Raw genomic sequence first — 24,006 nt, 5'->3', positions numbered from 1 at the left:
GGTGACCTTAAAACCACACATCCGCAGAAATTCTAAGGAAATTGTCAAGCGCCACAAAAACGGGGCAGAAAAACCAAAGCCTTTTTCACAGAGGAAAAGGAACTGTGAAGGGAATGGACTAGGCTATATCGCACAACACTAGATTACACAGAATTAGGCTGCAAATCTGATTTGGGCTGGTTTGTTGGATTATACTTTGTCACGATTTCCAACAACAAATCTCTCTCTCTCTCTCTCATAAACATAGGTTAATTGGGCATGGCTTTGGAACATTAAAAACCACAGCTATAGCAAATGAACTGTGCAGGTATGCGTATGTCAACTCCGGCATACTTTCCCCTGTAATCTCGTTCAGCCCACGAGTGCAGACGTGACACGGGTCTTAGGCTATAAGTGCGAGGTGGATTCTGATTTCAAAATCACAAGGATCTGTGAATGCCCAATTGCTGAAGATCACAGGCAGGGGAGTGAAATTGCACTCGGGACGGGTCCTGCCTAAGGGATTCCTGTCTGGCTATTGGAAACAGGGCGCTGGACTAGGAGGACCTTCGCTTCGATCTGTCGGGGCTCATGCGAAGACCATAAGCAGGACGCGAGCGCAGTAGCGCCTTCCCTACTACACGTGAATCCCAGAAAACTGGAATTCAGAGAATCACTGCTTCCGACAGTCAGTTTGATGGTGGCTTAGGAGGCGTTCCTTGCATAAAAAGAATAAAAAAATCATGCAAACGAAGACGACCCTTTTTATTTCAACCGACTTTTACTTTGCTACCCTCCGGGAAAGAATAAAATCAATTTCACCACCAGCCCGCCCCGCCCCGCCCCGCCCCGCCAATGCGCGCCGCCGCCACCCGCCGCCTATCAAGCGTGACCTCTAGGAGGCGCTTTCCGCCAAGAGAATCACACCTAGAGGCAAGGGGAGGTGGAGCAGGGAAATCCTCGCTTGCCATTGGCTGGTTCGCTGTGGGGTGAGTGGCGTGTTTCTTGCGGCGAAGGTAAAAGCGAGGGGTGGGGCTTCTAGGGAGCGTTCCACCGCCGCCGCTTAACGCTGTGTGGAAAAAAAAGCCTCCGCGCGAAGATGGCCTCCCTTTCCGACCCTCGGAACTACGAAGGCTCCCGGCATGCTTAGCGAGCGCAGAGTGGCCCAGGAGCAGGAGGGACCTCGCGGTGCGCTCTGGGAGGCGTAGGCCGGCGGAGTTCGGAGCCACCGACCCCGCCTCCTTCTCCTTTCCCAGCTGCCCTTGCGCGGGTCCCGTGCCTCGGGTGGTGGTGGAGGAGGAGGAGGAGGCGGGTGGCGTTGCGGCATCGTCAGCGCGGCCCTCTCCGGAGCCTCCGGAGCCCCAGCCCCACCCACCGCCTGGCGGCCGGCCGTTGTTTTATGTTAGCGGGCGTCTAGTGAAGAGGAGGAGGAGGTGGGGGGGCGGCGGCGGCGGCCGGTGAACTGGCGGTGGTGCCGAGTGTGTGGGTGGGGCTGGCGCGGCGGCGGGTCCCGCCTCCTCCTCTTTCTCCCTGTGGGGCCACCCAGCGGCAGCGCAGCCCCATGAGCCGCTCGCGGGAAGGGCGTTAACAACCCCCCCCGGCCCCGCCTGGCCTCCCCCCGGTTCCCCTCAGCCGAGCGAGAGAGCGTCGGCCTCCTCCTCCTCCTCCCTCTCGCCTTCCCCTCCCCGCCCTTGGAGCGCCTGCTGTGAGGCCGGCTCGCGCCCTCCCTCTCCTCTCCCCGCCTCTCCGGAGAGCGTAACATCGAGCCGCCCGCCGCCGCCATCCCCACCGCCGCCGCCATCCCCACCGCCACCCTCTCCTCTTCCTCCGGGGGTATCACCCAAGGCACGGGAAGCCCGCGACGGGACTCGAGCGGAGGTACCGCCGCCGGGAACGCCGCGGCGGAGTCATGAAGATCAAAGATGCCAAGAAGCCGTGTAAGATTTTCCTCTTCCCTTCTCTTTGGGGCTTTGAGCAGGTTGTTACCTGTCGGTTCGCTTTTTAAAACGAAAACCCGGGGGTGGTCAAACATGGGGATGAACCAGGAAGGGAAATTGCTTTGCTTGGCGTCGGCTCACACTTCCTACTACGTTAACAAAATAAGCCAGTCGGTGTTGGTTTTTGAATCTGTGGTGTTTTGGTAGCCAGAGGCACATGATTAGGTTGAGATTTGTAGATGTTGCCATGGAGGGGGGGAGCTAGTGCGGTGAAGTTTGCTTTTCCTTTATTGTTAAGAACTTAACTGGGTTTCAGTGAGTAGCGTCCACACCACTTTTACCCATTATGCATTTTCTCTGTACGAAACACTCCAGTCTATCAAAATGTGGAAATGATGTGCAGGTTGTCTTGTCTGATACCTGCACACATTTCTGTTTTGTTTTGTGTTCGCGTGGTATGTGCGCGCTAGGAAACTCCCATCAAATAGTGTTCCAGTGAATTGCGTCTGTATAAGATCATGCTGTGTTTGACCTATGTGCTTTTGTCATACTTCCCCTAAAGTAGTTCTCATTAAAATACGATGTGATGTTTGAACTGCTGCATATTTATTTGATACATTTCCCCCCTCTTCTGCCTAAAAGATGTCCAAATATCAATACTCTGCCCTCAGGCCAGTGGCCAATGGCCAATTTAAAATACATGTTGCCAAAGGAAAGAAAGCCAACTCAGGCACTAGTTCTAAAGTTCTGTCAGCTGGAATGGTAAGAGTACAGGAAGAGGGGCCAAAAGTTCCTGGTCTCAAGGAAGGCCCTGGAGTGCCCCTGTTTTCTTTCTCTCCCTCTGTTGCAGCCTGAGGAAATGGCTGGTGTCAAGTGATGAAAGGATGATATCCCTGTTTCCTTTTTCTCCCCTTTCTACAGCCAGTGGCCCTTCATGTAAATTAAGATTTATATGTTTTCAATGGGTGTGTGATTGTGAAAATTGGAAACAGATTTTTTCATAGAAGATATTTTTTAATATTGTGAATTATTTTAGTTGCTTGATATATTATTTCATATAGTCCTATAAGAAACTTTAATAACACAAATCTTCTCGGTGACATCGCTGTAAAAGCTAGGATTAAGTTCATGTGCAGTTATTAGCACATTGGGCATTCTTGTTTAAGTTATACTGTGACAGACTTTGGCGAGCACTTAAAAAACCAAAAACAAATAAGCTGTTCAGTCACACACATGCATTCTTGGAAGTAAGTCCCACTTGTTCTAATTTGTGTTACTCCTGACATAAGGATACATAGGACTGCAGTCTAACAAGCAATTAAATTCTCTTAAAGCCACACTGGACTTAGTTTAACAAAGGAGTGTTTTTCCCACCTACCCTTTTTACCTTTTGCCCTGAATGGCATGTGCAGTAGGGCCCCAAGTATAGACAATTGGTTCCTTTTAATTTTGATACATGTTTTCTGAGAAACTGCTGTTTTTTAAATAGTGGCATGAGAGATGTATAAGAAATTACATTTTAGGAACATGTGATTGTTAGCATTTACTAGTTTTTTATAATAATATATAGGAGATAGTCAACTGTAAACATTATAAAAAATAGATAGTCTTGCAAAATTCTTGCAGATGTGGCATATGCCTCTTGCCCTTTGATACTGGAAGGAAAATACTGTAGGAGTCTGGAATTTAAACTGAATAACTTAGTAAAATGGGAAATTGTATCCAGTAAATTTAATAGAAGCAGACTCTTTCTAAATAGTTGCAAGAGCTTTCTTATACAAATCTTATTTGGTTTTTTCCCATTGCTAACTGAGCTTATACAGTGTTTGTTTCTCACTTAAATGTCCAGTGTCACATTAATGAGTAAAAAAAAAAAAAGCTCCAAGTGCCAACTGCCATGACGACTTTGCACAAAAGGGAGGTAAAATGTTAATTGTCACTCACTCTTTCTGTTGTTCCTTTTGACAATTACTCAACTCATAAAATGCTTTCCAGCAGATTTATCGACCACTGGCAAGCAGCTCATACTTTTGTTCATGATTATATGTGAACATACCTGTAGTTAGGTTTACGAAAAACACTTTCCTGCATTCTGAGTGTTGTAACAAAAGCTGAGGGGACTGTGCTCCAAAGTAACAGCATGACGGAAGCCAGAGCACACAGAAACGCCATTTATTTAAGCACAGGTATACCTGGCAGATAGCTCAATTCTGTACATGTCCCATTTACAGTGGTACCCCGAGTTACGTACGCAATCCGTTCCGGGTTGTACCACATAACCCGGGTGTACGTAATGCAAACGAACAAAAAAAGAAAAAAACCCCGGAAGTTCATGGGTTTTTGCGCTTCTGCGCACCTGCGCATTGCATGCGCTCCATGGAGTGCTTCCGGGTCGCGGAGGTGCGTAACTCAAACGTATGCAACACGGAGCGTACGCAACACGAGGTATGACTGTAGTTTATCGAGTCTTGCTGCCTAGTAAGTGTGGTTAGGATTGCCACTCAAGTAATCTAACATCAGGCAGCCATGAGTTGCCAGTGAAGATTTTACTACATTTCCTGTAACATTTGTCTAGATTCATAATCCTTGTCTCAAAAGACTTACCACTGCTTAGCACTTGCCTGGCTATTATGCACGTTGCATATGTAGAAATAATCACCTGATGTTACATATGAATTTGTATTCTTCAAGTTTAGCCTATGTTCATATTCCTGTGAGCACAGCTGCATGATAGAAATAATTTCTGGTTCCACCAGATTTGCAGGTGCTACTTTCCAGTAGCTGACGTTTTTGCTCTCTAGTGGCAATATATGCCAAATGTGGCACCTCTTCTGCTTGGGTAGGTCTGGAAACCTGATTTTCAACAGTTCTCCTACTCACCCTGAAAACCTGCTTATGTGGGTTGGGGAATACTCCAGAACAATATGGTAATGGCGCGGAGAGCTACCATAAGTAGCAGGGATACTGGCTGTTTCTGATAATGCCACCCTAGGAGACAACCCATGTGGTTGGTCATTCTCAAGAGTTAGACCCATTGGAATTAATGGCCCTGACTAACTTAGGCCCATTTATTTCATCAGTTCTATTCTTGAGTACAGTTTAATTGGCTACAACTCAATGTGGCACTAAGTAACTGTCCCAACAGCACAAGAATTTACACTTGCGCAGGGGGGCTTTCCCTCTTCTCTGTGCCCCTTCCCTCCCCAGATCTATTCTGGTGCATTGGTGGAACTCCCAGAACAGATGTAAGGAGTGTGCGGGGTGAGGAGAGTGGGAGATGGCTACTTAAAGTTACAGTGGGTGCAAACCATAGTCTGTAAACACTGACATGTGGAAATTTCCTTTTTCTGCTTTGCTGCATGCATGCGGCTGTGTTTCATAGAGAATTTTCCAGTATATGGACTAGTCTGCCTTGTAACTTCCTGAATTGCTTCATTGATGACAGTGGGGAGAATGCTAAAAAAAGACTTGATACTAGTCAAACCTAAATTGAGCATCATGAGGTCTCGACCCATGATAAATCTAGTACAAAAGTATTTTGCAAAGAAGAGTTTCATATATTGTTGGCATCTGTAGCGCAACCTTTCTGAGGAAACTGCTACCACAACTTCCCCACTGCTATTCTGAAGAAAATACTTCGAAGAAAACTGAGCTATACCTTCAGGTCTCATAAACAGCTATTTTATAAAAAGATATTACCCACCCACAACACATTCATATGGACTTAATAAGTAACCACAAGTAAAAGTGAGTGTTCATCTTTATGGCTAAAAATTATGGCTATCCTGTTGTGAGGAACAACCAAGGTTCAAAGATTACTGGATGTCCTTAGTCAATCTTTTATTATCCAGTGCTGAAGAGTTATAAACAAGTTGCTTATGTCCAAGTACTTTAAGGGAGCAGGGATTACAGTTTTATAATTGCAAGGTGAGGAAGAAGCTACCTAACAAGTTTATGAAAAATCCTCCAAGTGGGAAGTATGTTGAAGTAATGGTTAAGCCTATACAATACAGTATAGGGAAATATATTAAATTGCATATTTACATAACTGTTCTCAAAAGGAAGCCCACTGAGTTCAATGGGACTTAACTTCCAAGTACCTTAAGTATGTGTAGGATTGAAAATAGAAGTTTCTCAGAGACCTATAAATGTTTGGCCTCACAGAGCAGCAGATCATTTAATATTATGGATGCTGCTGCTCTTAGAAGTTGTGCCCCCCCACCAGTCCGTATAAAGAATTCACATTTCTGCTTACTACATAGTAGGGTTAAGAGCAAAGTCTTATTTAGTTGACTTCTGTTCTGCCTTTCTAAAAAAGAAATCAGTTAGCATGATTTACAAACATTTTAACTCACAAAGTAAATCAGTTGTGAAAAGAGTCTGGAAATGTCTACTTTCCAAGTGGTATAATTCACTTTTTAAGAAATCCATGTCTGGATTGTGATTAGCTTTTCGGTCGTTGGTAGCATGTAGTTGGTTTGCCATTACTGGCTCAAATGTGCTAACAAATGAAGATACATAGCAGTGATCTTTTCCACATTTCTTACGATGTCAAACAGTTTTTGCTAATTGCTTAGAAAGACAGAAGACTGTTAAGGTGCTGGCAACTGAGAAGATGTTCATTCTCAATTTTCATATGCATATGATTCTCTAACAAGTAACTTTGTTTCAACACAGCTTTCCCATGGTTTGGTATGGACATTGGGGGAACCCTTGTGAAACTTGCATATTTTGAACCTATCGATATCACTGCAGAAGAAGAGCAGGAAGAAGTTGAAAGCTTGAAAAGTATTCGCAAATATTTGACATCAAACGTAGCCTATGGGTCCACTGGTATTCGGGATGTCCACCTTGAACTCAAGAACTTGATACTTTTTGGGCGAAAGGGAAACTTGCACTTTATCCGATTCCCAACCCATGATCTGCCTACTTTTATTCAAATGGGAAGAAGTAAAAACTTCTCAACGCTGCATACGGTGCTCTGTGCCACTGGTGGTGGTGCCTATAAGTTTGAAGAAGATTTTCGCACAGTAGGTATTGTGTTGCATCCTGTGTTACATACTCTGTTCTTGAAGTACATTATATGTGGTGATTAAGATGTAAGTCTCTGAAAGCATTGCCTTTGCCATCATAGGCAAAGATCTGATGGACCAGGATACTTCTGAATTAGTACTTTGGACCTGTTTGTGCAAGATCTTTGCATGCACGGCAATGACAACATGCAAGAAACAATTTTTGTCCTGCTTTCAAAATAGTCCTTTGTTTTCCTCATAACTGCATTAATAACAGAATTAATTCAGAATCAGTGACTAACAAACTCCTCTTCCTCTGATATAGACCAGAAAGTTGTGCTATATCATGGACAAAATTTGAGCACATAGATTTTTAGCCTTTGCACTGTTGACAGCATTCTTTTCTCGTTTTCCTTTGATAGGAGCCCCTAGAACCCAATATTTGTATGCAGGGTTGGAAAACAACCAGAAATGTTTTGCATACTTGGGATTTTTTTTCAGTCCTGGGTGCATGTAATATGTGGGCCACAACTGATGTAATAAAAATAAGCCATCCCCTGAAAATAAGCCATAGTGTGTCTTCTTGAGGAAAAATAAATATAAGACAGTGTCTTATTTTCAGGGAAACACGGTAGAAATTGTGTGCATATAGCCTGCAAAACAGTTGTGTGGGCCTTGCATTTTCTTAATTTACTATGCTTCATCCTCTGATTTGGATTTTTAAAAAGCGCCAAAAGGGAGAAAACAAGTTTGTGAGAAGCTAATTTCCATACTTTAGCTGTTTTGAAATATTCACAGGAAATGAAAACTACTGTTATATATGCCAGAAATAGAGAAGCTGATGAAAGTCTAGGAGCTTTGTGGGTTTCTTACTACTTACTGGCTTGATTATATTGAAAATGCTAGTATAAGTTATCATTCTAAAGACAAGATAACTAATTCATCTGCCTGTATAACAACTGTAGTCTTTTAAAACCTGCATATGAGTGAATTTGATTTAAGCTGATAACATTTTGTGATGAGAACAAGCCATAATAATGTCTCTTTTGCAATTTTACAGATTGGAGACCTCCAGCTGCACAAACTGGATGAACTTGACTGCCTTGTCAAAGGCTTGCTGTACATAGATTCTGTCAGTTTTAATGGCCAGGCAGAGTGCTACTATTTTGAAAATGCATCAGAACCTGAAAGATGCCAAAAGATGCCTTTTAACCTGGATGATCCGTACCCGTTGCTGGTTGTAAACATTGGTTCAGGAGTCAGTATATTAGCTGTCCATTCCAGAGACAACTATAAGAGAGTAACTGGAACAAGGTAGAGAATTTAAAGAATGCCAGGACAAGCTATTAAATGAAATGATAAATCTGTGTTCATGGCTCTCTTTCAAATGCATGCATCATTGAAGAAATTGCCATTCAGAAGTATCTTTCTATTTTGCAGTGTGTTTAGCTTTCCTGTCTTGAGCAGCTTGAGTTACATTTTCATTTTTTGGTTAACCATCTTCACAAAATAACTTTTAACTTTATTTATTATATTATAGGCAGCTTGGTAAAAAAATGGAATATTTTTAAAAAGAAAGGAAGAAAATACCAGGATTTGGGAAGATTTATTCTGTTTTTATTAGGACTATCCAGCTGCTAGTGGCTCTTGCTACAGACACAATTACAATAACTTAGTCCTAGTCGACAGGATATTTGTGGTTACCCTAAACACTATTTCAGCTTCCTTGGCTGGGAGAGGCACCTCAAAAGAGAAATGCCTGAGTTGGGTTCCATAGTAATTGTTTTGGTTGGTGTTGCTGTTCCTGGTTTTTTAATACTGCCCTAACAACTTTCATGATATGGTGGGCAACAACTAAAAATGAACAGCTTGTTATTCATTGTTCACTAGGAATGTGTTTTGCCTAACTGTAAACTATAAACCTAAGTCCTTATGTAGACTATAGTCAATTGAGCTTATTCAATTTATTTCCTGGGTTGCACAGGTAAGATGTCTAGAATTAAAATTGTTAATTTTAAAAATGCAATTTACAAGCCAATGCGTTTTCTTTTTTCCCCACACCAGTCTAGGTGGTGGGACCTTTCTTGGCTTGTGCAGCTTGCTGACTGGATGTGAAAGTTTCGAAGAAGCTCTAGAAATGGCATCTAAAGGGGAAAGTACACATGCCGACAAGCTAGTCCGGGATATTTATGGAGGAGATTATGAACGGTTTGGCTTGCCTGGGTGGGCAGTGGCATCTAGGTAAGTGTTGTAGGAGAATACACAGCACCACAAAAAAATGCTAGATTTAAGAGGCCTATGAAAAAATGGGTTGTTCCAATGTTAGTCATAGGCTGAAATCAGCTGACATGACTAACTTAGGACCATTGATTTAAATGAGTAGAACTTAATATGATACAACCCAATGATTTTTAATTGGAACACCTAATAAGGAATTTTAAAATGTGATGTGTTTACTTAATCTTTTTATTTGCAGATACCAAGAGGAAACACAAATTGTATCCAACTTAGCATTTGCCACATGGAGAACAGAGCTTCCCTGCCCCACCTCCAGATCTATTATGTGTACACGGTGGTTTAGTTAGTTTAAAGTATTGACACTTAAAATTTAGCCTATGTACATTGATGGAACGAAACCAATTTAAGACACCCATATGGTCCATGCCTGTAGTGCATGATCTTCCAAAACACGGCCCATGCTTGCATAATAACAAAGGATTAAACTAGGCAGTTGTGTCTCCCTCTGCAAGTCTTTGTTCTAATTACACATGAGGCTTTTCCTGTTCGGTAGCTAATCTAAAAGTAAACCTGCCAACCTCAAGCCATTGAAACGGAAAGTGGTGTCTGCTAACACAACGCAGTTGGACTTGGCCTCAAACTCCAAGACTGTTGCTCTTTCTTGCAGTTTGACCTGAGTCCTTCAACTCTTGGACTGCTTAGGTTCTTCTGGGAAAGGTGAAGGGCCTTGGGCAGTCAGCAAGCACAGTTGTATATTATTGGCCATGTTTCCGCACTTACCAGCCCCAGCTAGAGATCCATGCCCTAAGTGAAAGAAAGACCAGCATAGAAATTATATTTTTAACAGAAAATTATCTAACGTTATGGCATCTCTCTTCTTTCTAGCTTTGGGAATATGATCTACAAGGAAAAGCGTGAATCTGTTAGTAAGGAAGACCTGGCTAGAGCTACACTGGTTACTATCACCAATAATATTGGATCTATAGCACGGATGTGTGCTGTAAATGAGGTAAGCTTTGTTGGGCAGGAACAGTAGAGACTGCAATGCATTTAAAATCCAGATTGGAATAGTGTGAGAACTAACAGGTTCTTTCTCTCACAAATCAGAGGTGGTTGTTCAGGATCTGCCTTTTTCTCTCTGTTTGGAGATTTAAGTTGATAAGCACTAGTTAAATCAAAAGTCTTCAGGACGTTAAACATTTTATTATAAACTTTTATTTTTATAATAAGACTTAAATCTAAAATATGTACCTTACTGTAAGGTCCGTAGGTAGTTGCTCATGAGTATATAGGCAAGACTCTGACCTTTCCTTTCGTAGTTTTATTGTGCATACTGTGTACAGTGCAGAGCTTAAAAGTTCATGTCTGTATCAACCGATGTCAGAATCCGGGAATGGCCCCTTCTGGTTCTGACCCCAACAAAAGAATTTCGGTATACGGAATCCCCGCCTCCCTTCTTTGGTTTCACCCCTCTACGCATTTGGGGCGACAGAAATGGCGTGTTCCCCTGCTCGCACTCAGAGCGAGGGGAGTGCAGAGCCTCTCCAACATCCCCAGAGCCTCGGCTCTTCAGTCCCTGGGTGGCCTGCCCCTCCCCACTGGAGACGTTGCCGCTGCCTCCACTGGAAGAGGAGGTGCTACTGTCCAGGTGGGGCTGAGGCTCTCTGTAGCATCCCGAGGGCCCTTCCACCACCCTGCGCTGAGCCTGGGACAGTTCCCTGACACTTACTGAGGTGTGTTTTTGTTTTGTTTTTTTGAGAACACACTTCTGTCTTTGCTGCTGCCTGAAACATCCCATCTGTTTCAGATGCAAACTTGTGGAAATATGGAAGAGCAGTTGCTCACCTGGAATATTGCTTGCTGCCTTCGGCTTCTTTACAGTGCTGCCTTGTTGCATATGGATCAAGCAGCATTGTACAGGGCTATGAAGGCACTAAGTGCAGCTCCTGTCAGAGTAGTGGCTTGGTTTGATTGCATTAAACTTGCTTGATTCAAATAAGAATTTATTCTTCTCATCTAGGATTAAGAATACAGTGGCATATACAAATCAACCTGTTTTAAGTTGCCAGTACCTGTTGCTATGGTATACATTAGCTAGCCTGAACCTTGCTTACAGCTTGAAATGACTTTGGTTGACCATTGTACCCTTGCATTTACATAGCTACCATGTTACACTGATAACAATTACATAAAATGCCTAGGAGAGCAACTCTATGATTCTGTGTTCTCCTTTCCCCCCCACGGATAGCTCAGTTGATTAGAGTGTGGTGCTGATAATGCAAGGATTGCAGGTTTGATCCCTGTATGGGGCAGGTGCAAATTTGGGTTGGACTAGATGATCCCCAGGGTACCCTTCCAGCTCTATGATACTATGAAAAAAAGATTACAGAGATACCAGATTGAAAACCAGCTAGATGAGATGTTGAAGGCTTGGGCAAATAAAATGGTCTTTGCTTTGTGCTGGAGGAACATCAGGTTTGTTGCTAGCTGAGCCTCCCTGGAAAGGAAAAGTCCACAAGCAAAACTGTATGAAAGCCCACCTTTTGGGGTTGCCACCTACCTAACATCAAAAGGTGGGGTGGGTGGGTGCTGATGAGCTTAACATTGGATGGGCTTGGGGTCAGAATTCATGTGATATTCAGTTTCCACATTTGATCCAGACTTGTACCTGCTGAACGGAGTTCCACTTCAGACCACCCTTACTGACAGAAGGTGGGGGGGAGGCAACTTTAACCAATTTCCCCCTGCAACCCCTTGCCCCTACTGAAAACATGCAGGGGGTTGGCCTTCCAGAAAGGGGGTCTGCAGCAGTGGGGAGGGCAAATTAGTGAATGTAGCCTTAACCCCAGCAGGATCTATACCAGCGGTCACCAACCTATGGCCCGGGGGCTGGATAAGGCCCGAGGGACTCGTTTATCTGGCCTACAGCGACCGCCGCCGCCCGCTATTACCAGCGCGGCGCAGGGACCCACTTCCAGGTCAGAGGAGCACCGGAAATAGCTTGTGCGCATGCACACGGCCCTCCTCTAACCCAGATGTGCACCAGAAATAGCATTTGCACACGCTCCCCCACCCTCCAGCCCCACCGTGTGATCGTCGCTTGAGGCACTGGCCCGAGACAAGGAAAGCCTGGAGACCCCTGATCTATACATTCACAGAAGGCCCCAACTTTCTGGCAATTTACGCAATGCTTAATGCATGCATTTATTCATAGTTTTTGGGTTTTTGAAGCACACACAACTTTGCAAACTGTCCAGGATTTAAATGTGGTTAAAGTATATAAATGTTGCCTAAATGTTAGTTATACAATTTTTTTTATTGTTAACTGACTCCACGAGCATTTTTACAGTTAACTGGGAATAAGCCCCAGTGGGACTTACTTGTGAATTCATGCGTAGAATTCATTCATACATAGGATTGTGCTGCTAGTCATTCTTGCATCCCAGTGAAAACTTGTATTGTTTTTCATTATATTCCACTGAGGAAACTCTTGTTGTTGTTTTTCTTTAGAAGATAAACCGTGTTGTCTTTGTTGGTAACTTTTTACGTGTGAATACGTTGTCGATGAAGCTTTTGGCATATGCACTGGATTACTGGTCCAAAGGCCAGTTGAAGGCCTTGTTCCTAGAACATGAGGTATGTATGACCACAGCTATGGAATATAGAGCTAGACAACCTTTATCTTCCAGTACAAATGCCATAATTTAAAATTTAAATTTATTTGTAATGGTTTTCTTCACTTGTGATTTGGAAGATGTGTAGCTCTAGAAAGGTGGTTTTTTTTCTGCACCTGAGTTGTTGGGATGTTAAGAGAGATTGTACGCCATGAACCATTTCGGGGAAGCAGGATTACATTTTAAATAAAAATACTGTTCCTGAATAGGACAGACGGTTGCGTCCCTGGGTTTTTCTTTAATTTCTCCATTCACTTTTATGTTTTGGTTAATGAACTGAATACACATTATGGGTGCAATCCAGCCAAAGTTGAGACTTTAAAGCATGATTGGTGTCAATGAGAGAGCTTGAAATCTCTTCCATTGACATTACTTGTGCTTAAAAATGATTTGCTGGATTGTCCCCCAAGTATTTCAGTTACCTGGGAAAAACAAGCAAGTACCTTAATGAAAGTATTGGAATAGTAAATGGCATGTTTGTACCTACATGTGTTAATCTTTCAGAAATAATAAATCTTGGATTGCTGTCTTCCTTGTCAGGTGCCGTAGGAGTGCTTGACAGTCACGAGTTAGTGCCTTTGCAGCTTAGATACTGCATGTTCAGTCAGTTCCTCTCTCCTCACTAGAGCTTCAAAATTAGCAGTTGCCAGGCTCCCTCTTTGCTACAATAATTACTAACAGTCTCTCAGACAAAGCTGCCCCCCCCATGACTTATTTGCCCATGCACGATTTGTTCCAAAACTACAGTGGAGAGTAGGGATGTTTAGGCAATTTTGAGAAGGCTGTCTGATCCAGCTCAATGCAGTGCTATAGAAAATATGCTCAATATTATGTTTCCCTCCTTTTTAGCCTTTGTTCCTGACTCTTAAGTTGCAGGGAGGTAAACAATATGCTGCGCACAAGCCCCATAATGGTATATTGTGGGCAGAGCTGAGAACGTTGTTCATGTGGCAATATTCCAGCTGCCATTCACAGGCTGGGAAAGGAACTTTGGAGGAGAACTGGTGACGAGAGAGAGAGAGAGAGAAGGAAGCAAAATGTAGGTGGGGTCAGTGCAAAGGCTTGTTTAGAATTTAGTTTATCCAGAGTATTGTCAATAAATTGACTATACTGTGGCTATATTTCTCCTTCCTAATTTGTCCAGGTATCCATTAGGAAAAGGCAAGAGATTTTTGTCATGTACTTCTGCCTGTTTTGAAAAAGGCCAACTTTAATATGGTAGTCAAAACTTGAATTGTGAAAAATCTTCTTTTAAATACAGGGATACTTTGGAGCAGTTGGTGCCCTCCTTGGATTGCCAAATTTCAGCTGAAGTGCAAAGCATCACAAAACTGAATTATTTCCTACCTTTCTGGCATTATTACAACACTGTTTTATATCAACTGGAACCAAAGGGCTGCTGTCTTGCTATAAATGTCTTTAATTGTAAGAATGATGAACTGTCTCACTGAGACAGAGTTTGAAGCCTAGGTGTTTCTGTCAGAAGCACCTGGTGATTTCCTTGTGTAAGGCAACCTCTAACACATGCTGAGAGTTCAGTATGCACTACAGCCTCTGTGAAATGAGCCTAGAAATCAGAATTGGAATATTATTCTTAGTTTAGCTTTCCAAATCCTGCAACGCTGATCAAATTTTGCTGAAAACCCCCCCTCCAGACTATTAGCTTGCATCTAGTTGTGTCAGTCTTATAGCCTTGTGCTGAATGTTAATTTCCCATTGGGTCAAAAGAAATTGACCCAGGGCCACAACCAAGTGCCATCTGCTAGAAAATGAAGTTCTTTGATGCAAAGAATTTTTTCCCATCAGTGCAGAGAGATTACAATGTGTTCAGACTTCCAGTATTAAGGTTTCGAGAAAATAAAAATGAAAATATCAGCAAAGACTTTGTACAATTGATTTAAGGTGAGTTAAACAACTAAATACACTTGTGTTTGGCAACTGTATGGTCAGATTTTGTTAAGCTTTGCAGTATCTTGAGTTCATTTGGTGGTTAAATGATAGCTGCTTGTGTTGAACGTTCTTCCACGCAGGATTTTCAATCAAACATTAAAGGGCTTCAGAAAATGGCCAATAGAAAAAGTCCATAGTTCAAAACCACCAATTTTTATTAAAAACTTGGCAGCTGGTGTGACTGAGATCAAAGTAGTGATAGCATTTCAGTTCTTACATTGACAGTTCTGGTGGGATGGCTTTTGTGCAATTCCTCAGTTTATATAAAAAACACTGAAAAATTAACCCAAATGTCAATTTAGGGCAAGTTTGTGGCTTCAAGTATTAAGGCAGCTTTAGAGGTTGTACTGCACAAACTCAAAAGGTCCAGTGTTCATTGTACTCCTAATAAACCGTTCCAGATACTGCAACAGTGTGGCCTTGAAATAAACTCGACATACTGGGGCTACTCCTGTATTTTCACTGTCTGCTGTTTTCAGACTTGATTGTAAAAGTTTACAATAGTGGCATATTTGTAGATTGCTGCAGCAAAGCTTACCATAAGACCTCAGAAGAAGAAGAAAATAATCTCAAACAAGAAAATTTCTATGCAGAGAAATACATAATTGTATCTTGAGGAATATGCAGATATCCAATCCATGAATGAAGTTTTCTAGATGGAAATTTACCACTCCGACTAGAGCTCAAGCTTAGTGCTTGATTTACTTGATCAAGTTGATACTATTTTGGCACATCAATACTTTATACAGCAATATCCATATGGAAAATGTATCTCTAGATATCTAGTGTGCATGGCTTTTCAATTTTTAAAATTCCATTCCATTTAATTACATTTCAGTGCTCATTGTCAGTAATTAGTGTTGATGTTGCTTGTGTTGACCTAAAAGTGATTTCCCTTTCTTACGACTTAAAAATCGGTGGTCTCTAGAGCACATGGCAGTGTCTAGAGATACATATTTTGTTGGTCTCATGCTGGACAGAAAATATAGGCTGAGCCAAGTTTCTTAGAGAGACGCTGTACTTGACTATTGTGACCCCATCTTTTTTAAAAAGAAAAGTGTAACAAATAATTCACAAATGGTTACATGGCAGTAACGCTTTGCCTTTAAAAGATATATCTTGGCCTCATGTCTTAACATAAGTGTTTCAGTTAGCGTATGTTCTCAGTTGCAATTTATATTTTCTAGTACATATCCTGGACTAAGAAAAACGTCTAAAGTATCTCTTGCTCTGTATTGAGTGCCCTTCAGAACTGAAGATGACTGAAACAACTGGACAGCTCTTCCATTTTAGTCCCTAGGCAAGTGCATTACAAGAGTTTTGCTCTAGAAGCAAGCAGGTTTGACATGTGGTAGCCTAGTTCACATGTCACATTAAATCGGAGTTTAAAACAAACTGTGGTTTAGTGTTCCCAAGGTGCTCCTCTTCTCCTGCTTCCATGCCATGGATGAAATGAGCCAGAGTCTGGTGTGCCATGTCCATCAAACTTTGGGTCCATGGTTTGTTTCCTCCACACTGCTTATGGTTTGTTTTGGAGGAAACAAACCCACAAGCCTTAGTTCAAATGGCCCAACTGGCTTGTTTCGCCTGCTGTATAGGAGCAGAGGACGAGTGGTGTGGAAATGTATGAGGAGTGTGCACAAGCACACTGCTCATTTATATTAAAGCAAAAGTTCCTAATAAACTATGGCTTAGTGAAACAGCTCAGTATATCCCACTTCAGGAAAATCATAGAGTTTGAGAGATACCCTGTAAATAAAAGCATCAGCAGTTTCTGTGCCACACAAGTCTGCATTTATTACATTACATGCTTTCCCTGCCTTTTTAGATTTGTAGGAATAGAAGCTTCCAGTGTTTTGACCGTATGCCCTAGAAATGTTATAAATCCCCATCATTAATACATGGTTCATGTTGCTAAAATTGTCTCATTTAGCACAAAATGAAAAGACTGACCTCTTTTAGTGTTAGCACTTAATACATAGGACTGCTGAAAACCTTCTGGGGATATAGAAAATTTGCTGGTTATGTAAAGCAAGAGGCTATTTCCTTATTTCTTTAAGGAAAGGAAGAGGGTTCTGAATATTTTGGCTCTTAAGTCTAGTTTTAAGTGTGCCTTAATGTCTCTCGAGTTTCAACAAATTGGACAAGAATACTTCTGGTTTTGGATATTATCTGTGGTCCTCTTAACACGGAACGGTGCCAATTCTACAATTGGCCCCTGTCAATCAAATGAAAAATTGTAAAGCCAGGCGGGCCACTGGCTAGCTAGACCTTTTTTACTTATTTTTCTCACTGTACCGTCTCAATCATGTAATCCTTAGTGCTCTCTTTGAGGTGCAGCGCGATGTATAGCCCTGGGTGCAATATAATACTAAAATAAGAGAACTTAATCCTGTTCCGAAGGCAACAGTCTCTTAACAAACCAAATTGTTTTCAAATTCAGTGATAGTACAATGCAATATCCATTCTATTAAGATAATCTGTAGCACTTTCCTTCCCCAACCATTAAACTAGGTAATTAATTAATCTCATCATCAGAACTCCTGCACGTGGGCTTGGGCTTGTGCAACAGGGCTTTCCCCCACCCCACCCCCCAAAATGGTGCTGTGGGTGATCAGGAGAACCCCAGGAACAGCCAGGGCGATCATTCTGTTTGGTAAGCCGAAATGGCAGGCATCCCACGCACCCCATATATTTGCCATTCCTTATGTGTATTTCCATGGACATTTTTAAAGCGCCATTCCATTAAACCCACGAGGGAAGTATAAGGACCAGATCGCCTTTCTCGTTGCTTGCCATTTGTGCTCTGCTTTGCTAATAAGCCACATGAAACCTATTGGAAGGTAGGGAACCCATCGACCTCCAGATGTTGGACTACTCCCATCATCCCTGACCATTGGCCATGCTGGCTGGGACAGATAGGAGTTCAGAGTCCAACAATATCTGGCAGGCCACAGGTTCCCCAGCCTTGCGCTGACTCTGTGCCATTGAAATTGATTGTCTACAACCCAGCTGGGTGTCACTGATCAAGCAGATTAAGGCTAATAATGCATTCGTCCTTCTAATTGTACTGCTGCTTAAATCATGTAAGCGTAAATCCTGATTTGTTACTACTTGCGAGTGCTGTGGACATTGTACCTTTCTTTCAGCATGTGGGGAATTCAGGCAACCCTTATTGCCAACATCCATTGAAATGACAAAACCTTGAGTATTTGACCGGCGGCATTTGTGAATCCCAGCTACACCACTGAGCCAGTGTTCCTTAAATTCTTTGAGATATTCCTCCAGGCTGCCTCATGGATTGCTATTGAAAGTATGGATTAAGGATTTAGCATATTTAGTCCTCTAATGTGAAGTGGGTGCGCATCTTCATCCCTACCCCAAGTATACAATTTCCTGGCGCCAGTTGTGCACAGCTTGGTGGAGATACGATGGGGCTGGGGAGAAGGTCGTCACGTTGCCCATTACAGAATTAAAAGCAGCCATATGCTAAATTTTTAGATGTCTGCTACTTTAATGTGTGAAGCAGCCCTTAAAATAAGTTTTGAATATTTTTCAAGTGCTTGTACTGAGATTAAAATTTCTATTGCTTAAGGAATCAAACATGGCTCATTTAATCTCCCAAATATTCATGCATTAATTCTCTGTAAATAGTGCATATATTAATAAAACTGAACTGAATGCATTTAGGTTAAGTAAACAAAAAAAATTGGGGGTGGGGCGGGTGGTAGGTCAAAATATATTTCTAATTGAACCTTTCTGTTGATAGGCCATGTTTGGCTGTTGGGTGTAATTTCCAAGAGAGGATTCAGGGGTTATGAATCTTAACGCACTGTGCCATTTAAAAGGGACACTCCTTTTCAATATAATTCAAATGAAGTACAGTATAATAAACCTTAACCTTGCTGAGTTAAAACTATAAAACTAGGGAGATAAGAGAGCTGAAGATCAGATTAGTTTACCTGTGCTAAATGGAAAGGCTGGAATGCACTGCTGAAAACATTGGCCTCAGCTTCTCCATGCCTCTGTAGGTTTAATGGAAAGCTTGGGAAAAGCAGCGCACTTATTGCAAAACCTCAGGACTGAGGAGGCAGGTGAAGAACAAGATTCCTTAATTGAGAGGTGATAATCCACTTAAATTTTCTCAGTACTATCATGCCTAGAATGCAGTGACTTGAACTTCCCAAATTCCAAAAAGCAATGGCCATATTCTGAACTTGGGTAAAATTAGAAAGACAGCTGTAGCAAACTTGGTCATCTGCTTAACAATATTTCTCTCCCTCCCACACCCCAAAAAGATGTTTTCAGACATGGCAAATGGTTAGGAAAATTGTGAGCATTCATTTAACTGACATTCGTGCAACTGATCAGCGTTCAAAAAGTTTGCTAAGTATACATTGGACCACAAATCCTAACTCTACACAGGCCTCAAAGGTGCTCCATCTTCGAAGAGCACCTTTTTGTGCAGCAAATGGTTACCTGAAAATAAGTTCAAAATGGGTGCCTTTTGGTATGCAGCGCTGTAGAAAATAACGGGTCTCATGCCATAGGAAGGTTTAGGCCAGGCTTCCTCAAACTTGGCCCTCCATATGTTTTGAGGCTACAATTCCCATCATCCCTGCCCACTGGTCCTGCTAGCTAGGGATTATGGGAGTTGTAGGCCAAAAACTTAGGGGAACCGAATTTGAGGAAGCCTGGGTTAGGCAGTCATTTAGTATTCCTTATCCTGTTCACTGTGTGATGGATAAAGTAGATTGATGGTACTTTAACCCATTGCTGCTTTGTTTTGATAGCAAATAATGGGCTACTTCAGTTAGGGGGCATAATGCTAAACTAGTGCTTTGTGAAAGAGTTGGAAGAGAGCTGTGGGCTTTTAAATTTTCCCCTCCCCATTATCTCTCTGGCTAAAACATCAAAATCACCCCCTTTGTTTTAAACTAATATTAAATCTTTTGTGTCTCTGAAACAACCAGGTTAGGGAGAGTATTTCTGGTTAATTAATCAACAGTTTGTGAACAAGCTGGGATCCTAAACCATGGTTTGATGTTGGGTTTGTTTCAATAAAGCATCGTTCAAAACTACTCATTCCCTTCCAGTATGAACTGGCTAATTTGCAGTTGTGCTGGAGGTCAGGGAAGGGGAGTGTAAACCCAGTACTTGCTTCTCTTTCAAGTAGCACTAAGCCACAGGTGGCTGACCTTTGACCTGCTGGAGCAGTATGGCCAATGGTTAGGGAATGATGGGAGTTGTAGTTCAGCATCTGGAGTAGCCACAGGTTACCCACCTCTGTACTAAACCATAGTTCAGTACTACATTGGAAACAGGTCAGGATTATGTTCCTTCATGAGAGGGTAGATGGTGGATCAAAGATTTTTTTTTTTTACAATCAGTTTCAAGTCTGATAACTACTTAGCAAACGGACAATTTATCAAAGTGTAATTATGCCTCCTGGACTTAACTCTCTTATTACTGGTCAACATAAGCTGAGAGTATGTTATGAAATTGGCTTTTTATAAAACAGGCTGCAATTAATACATGTTTTACAAAATAAGTCGCTTTGTTTTCAGAATTTCAGAAAGCTGTTCCTAAGTTTGTGTGTTGATCATCATAGCCATGTCCATTCAAATAATGTTATTTGATCTACATAATACTTTGTTGGCTGCATCTATTACTGTTTTTATTGTGAACACATTCCTTAAAAAAAAATCTAATGTATTATCGGTAAAGCTCTCCACAAGACACTGACAAATAAATCTGGACAGAATTTCTTCTGTAATCGCAACAAATTTAAATATTATCTTCGGCTTTGGTTAATACATTTCAAGCAATAGTTTCGAGTAACTGTACAGCTTGTTAGCTTAAGGTTCAATCATTACAAAAGGATTTTTAAAAGTTTTGTAGGTGGGGAAGTTTTAATATACAGTACATATTAATATTCACATTAATGGGAAATAGGGAATATTTCGTATTTTCCCACCTGTAATGGCAAAGTTGGCATTTTATCTCTGGTTTTGAATAGTCTAAAAGACCAAATTGTAATTGAAAAATACTTTTTGATTCCATTGCAGGCTCACATTCTGCCAGCTTACTGTGCATATAACACTTAACCATAACAGCCGTTTTCAAATAAGTTGCCTTACTTTGTTGCAGTGAATTTATTGTCTTTTTCTCTTGTTTACTGTTCTGACAATGGTGTAAAAAATGTACGTCTTGCAAATGTTTCATTCATAGTTGCTAAATTATTTAACACGTCTCTTGTAAATTGTTTTTTTTAATTTATTTTCATCATGGACGCTCTTCTGTGTCATTTTCATGCCACGATGGAAGCCTATACCGTAATCATTCCCATCGCCACTGTATAAAAATCCTCTGCTGCTTGCATGAGTAAATGTGAAAATTTAATTTTGTTGTTTGATGGGCACTTTTCATTTTCCCTTGTTCTACAACTGTTCTGTATGAATGAACAGAACTTTTACTTTTTTCTAAATAAATACCAATGGTTGATTCTCTTCCCCATACTTTATAATTCCATGTACCCTTGCAAGCTGTCTTAATAAAGGGGTGAGAAACCTGTCTTGGAGGATTCTTTATTTTTTAATGATGCTGAATTTCTGCATGGAAGATCCTACACTCATAACAGTATTCCTGTTAGTGGGTACATATCTCAGGAACTCGCTGCATACTGCTTGGAAGGCTCTGGCTCATAGTTTTATCTTGGTTCAAGCAACACATTGAGATTTAGCCACATAAATGAAAACAACGCCTTGGTTGGGGAAAGCAAGCAAGGCCTGATTATTAAAGAGCAGAACTGCATCTCCCAGAATTCTCTGGGAAGCCACCTGCTTTAAATGTAGTTAAATGTACGGGTGTGGATGTGGCCCACAGTCTGGTCTGAGTGCCTGAGGCTCCTTTTGCAAGTGATCTGGTCCTGGGTTGTAAGGAATGCCTCATGAAAAACTGAAGAAGTGAAAATGCACAGGCAGAAAAATTAGCATTGTTTTAATTTTACCCATAAATAAGAACATTAAACATCATCTTTCGTATGCTACATGGCATTACTGTGCTTGAGCTCCATACAAATGTAAACGTATTATAAAAAAAAATATATTTCAAACTATAATAGCTCTAGGTAACACATTAGTGTAGAAAATACATCTCAGTTTTTAAATAGTGCTTTAAACATTCTCGTTGGAAGAAAGTGCAAATGACGGTATTGCTATTTGGTACGTATGTTAACCCAGTGTCAAATTCATTAAAATAAAATAAAAATCACAGCAAGTTGAGAAATTTATCCACAGCTACCTTGCCCAGGGTGAAAACTATTATTAACTGAGCTTAAGGCTGCAATCGTATTCCTTATTTACCTAGAAGCAACGCCCATTCACTCAATAGGACTTACTTCTGAGTAGACAAATACAAGATTGCACAGCAAGTATTTATATTACATCGTAACATCATTCAAGTACTATGAAAAGCTGATTATTCTATCGCTGAAATACACATATATCCTTTAAACATGCCATAAACTAGCATTGTACCTGTATGCAACTTAAGAGTTAAAAAAAAAAAGGTATCTATACACTTTCGAAATGAGAAGTGTTTTGTGCAAAACAACCCTTTTGGAGTGACCCCCAACATCTGCAGCAAATTCTTGTTGAATTAAAAACAAGGCCCCAAAGCTTGTAAGTTTGTTTTGATTTGGGTTGTGTGTGTTCAGAACATATTTTTTTCACATTTACAAGGGATGGGATTCTGCTTCCGTTACCTCAGAAGAGCACAATGGGACTTCTTTGTAAAATGGCTATAAAATGCAGCTTTGGCATTGCTGTGGGGGCAGGGCAGGTTAGTAGTTTATTTCAGCAATCCATTCAAATCCATTTGATGTTAACATTGGTATGGAACACACTATATTTTAGCTATTGCTCCCAGCTGTAAGGTTGATAAAAGCTGTTGAGGCAAGAGGCACATTTTACCTACTGAAGGAGATGCTCCCCAAATCAAATTAAAGTTCAGCTCCACAGACTGCCTCACTTTTCATATAGTAAAAACCTTTATATTTAATCCAGGGGTGGGGAACCTCTGGCCTTGCAGAAGATGTTGGACTACAGCTCCCATCATCCCTGATCACTTGGGCTGGGCTGGGGCTGATAAGAGTCATCCAACAACAGAAGTTCCCCAGCCCTGTTATTAAAAACACACACACACACAAAAAAAATGTAAACTGATTATTTTACATAAATTTTATCTATTTTACATCTCTAACTATTTTATATATGCTTCAAGACATTGCTGCTTATAATATTATACAGTAGTGCCACGTAATGTCACAGGTCAACATTAATAGAGATCTACAATCAAAATCTATTGCAGGTAATTATCACACCAGTCCTCATTGTTTAGAAAAATAAGAGTGCCTGGATAACCCAGTCTTCAGAGGCACAATCCATTATTATTATTATTAATTATTATTATTATACTTATTTTGGCCATTCCTAAGGGGAAAAGGGTAAATTACTTAAGTGCACCTCTCGTTGATTTCGTGGGGAACTCAAGCGGAGCTTTTAGCTGTGCACTTTTAAACCCCAGGGCCAGTTCTCACTTTTACTATATACCTCCACCTGAAGCAGAAAAGAAATAAATATGTATCTTCTCAGTTGCAAACAACTACAACTACGAAAACCAACCAGACAGCAAGACTTTGTTACGCCATTCCGGCGAGGAAACACACCGATAATCTGGCAGGTGGATAAGCAGGAGGTTTCTTGGCATGCAGTTATATTCCAATATATTTCATACAAGTGCTAAAGCTGAAGGGCAGCATTTGCCACCTTGTGATGCAGAGAACCACAGGTGTAATGAAGTGAAGCATAATCACAATCGCTTCACAATAAAAGGGGAAACCTGTTAGGGTTGTTTTAAAAATAAACGAATCAAATCATCCCAGTCAAGCATGAATCTGCTTGAGGAAAAGTAGGCCCCGCTGCAGTTCAGAACACACACATAACTCCCTTTCCTTATACGTTTGCAATAACCAGGAAATATTCCTCAAAAACACTTCTGCTGCTAGTTTTAAATGGGTTCTCTGATCCACCTAAACCAGGGGTGGCCAACTCCCAAGAGACTGTGATCTACTTACAGAATTAAAAACTGGCAGTGATCTACCCCCTTTTTTGGAGTTCAAGTCAAAGTTGTTGAGCTTCTTTGGGGGAGCCAGTG

The 24,006-nt window shown here is 41.4% G+C and overlaps 1 protein-coding gene across 2 annotated transcripts; it reads left to right on the top strand.

The window, feature by feature from the left end:
* The first annotated feature begins 1,788 nt into the window (after positions 1-1,788).
* Positions 1,789-15,238, top strand: LOC117042026 (pantothenate kinase 3). Of its 2 annotated transcripts, none has more exons than XM_033141468.1 (7): positions 1,789-1,916; positions 6,594-6,946; positions 7,989-8,242; positions 8,993-9,169; positions 10,052-10,175; positions 12,677-12,802; positions 14,102-15,238. In XM_033141468.1, the coding sequence occupies exons 1-7, from the start codon at positions 1,889-1,891 to the stop codon at positions 14,150-14,152; spliced, it is 1,113 nt and encodes a 370-aa protein (XP_032997359.1). In that variant the 5' UTR covers positions 1,789-1,888; the 3' UTR covers positions 14,153-15,238. The 2 variants fall into 2 exon arrangements, with proteins under 2 accessions (XP_032997359.1, XP_032997358.1); XM_033141467.1 differs by lacking the exon at positions 14,102-15,238 and adding an exon at positions 12,883-12,937 and having other exon boundaries at positions 12,677-12,843.
* Positions 15,239-24,006: the final 8,768 nt, after the last annotated feature.

The sequence above is a fragment of the Lacerta agilis genome, chromosome 2 (genome assembly GCF_009819535.1).
Source record: "Lacerta agilis isolate rLacAgi1 chromosome 2, rLacAgi1.pri, whole genome shotgun sequence".
NCBI classification, from domain to species: Eukaryota; Metazoa; Chordata; class Lepidosauria; order Squamata; family Lacertidae; genus Lacerta; species Lacerta agilis.
This window is presented reverse-complemented; position numbering and strand designations above follow the sequence as displayed.

Bases quoted from the DNA above. Each gene is read 5' to 3' on its own strand.
- LOC117042026 (XM_033141467.1), top strand. From the start codon at position 1,889: ATGAAGATCAAAGATGCCAAGAAGCCGT. The intron at 10,176-12,676 runs GTAAGCTTTGTT...GTTTTTCTTTAG, and splicing joins GGATGTGTGCTGTAAATGAG to AAGATAAACCGTGTTGTCTT. The intron at 12,844-12,882 runs TTTATCTTCCAG...TTAAAATTTAAA, and splicing joins GAATATAGAGCTAGACAACC to TTTATTTGTAATGGTTTTCT.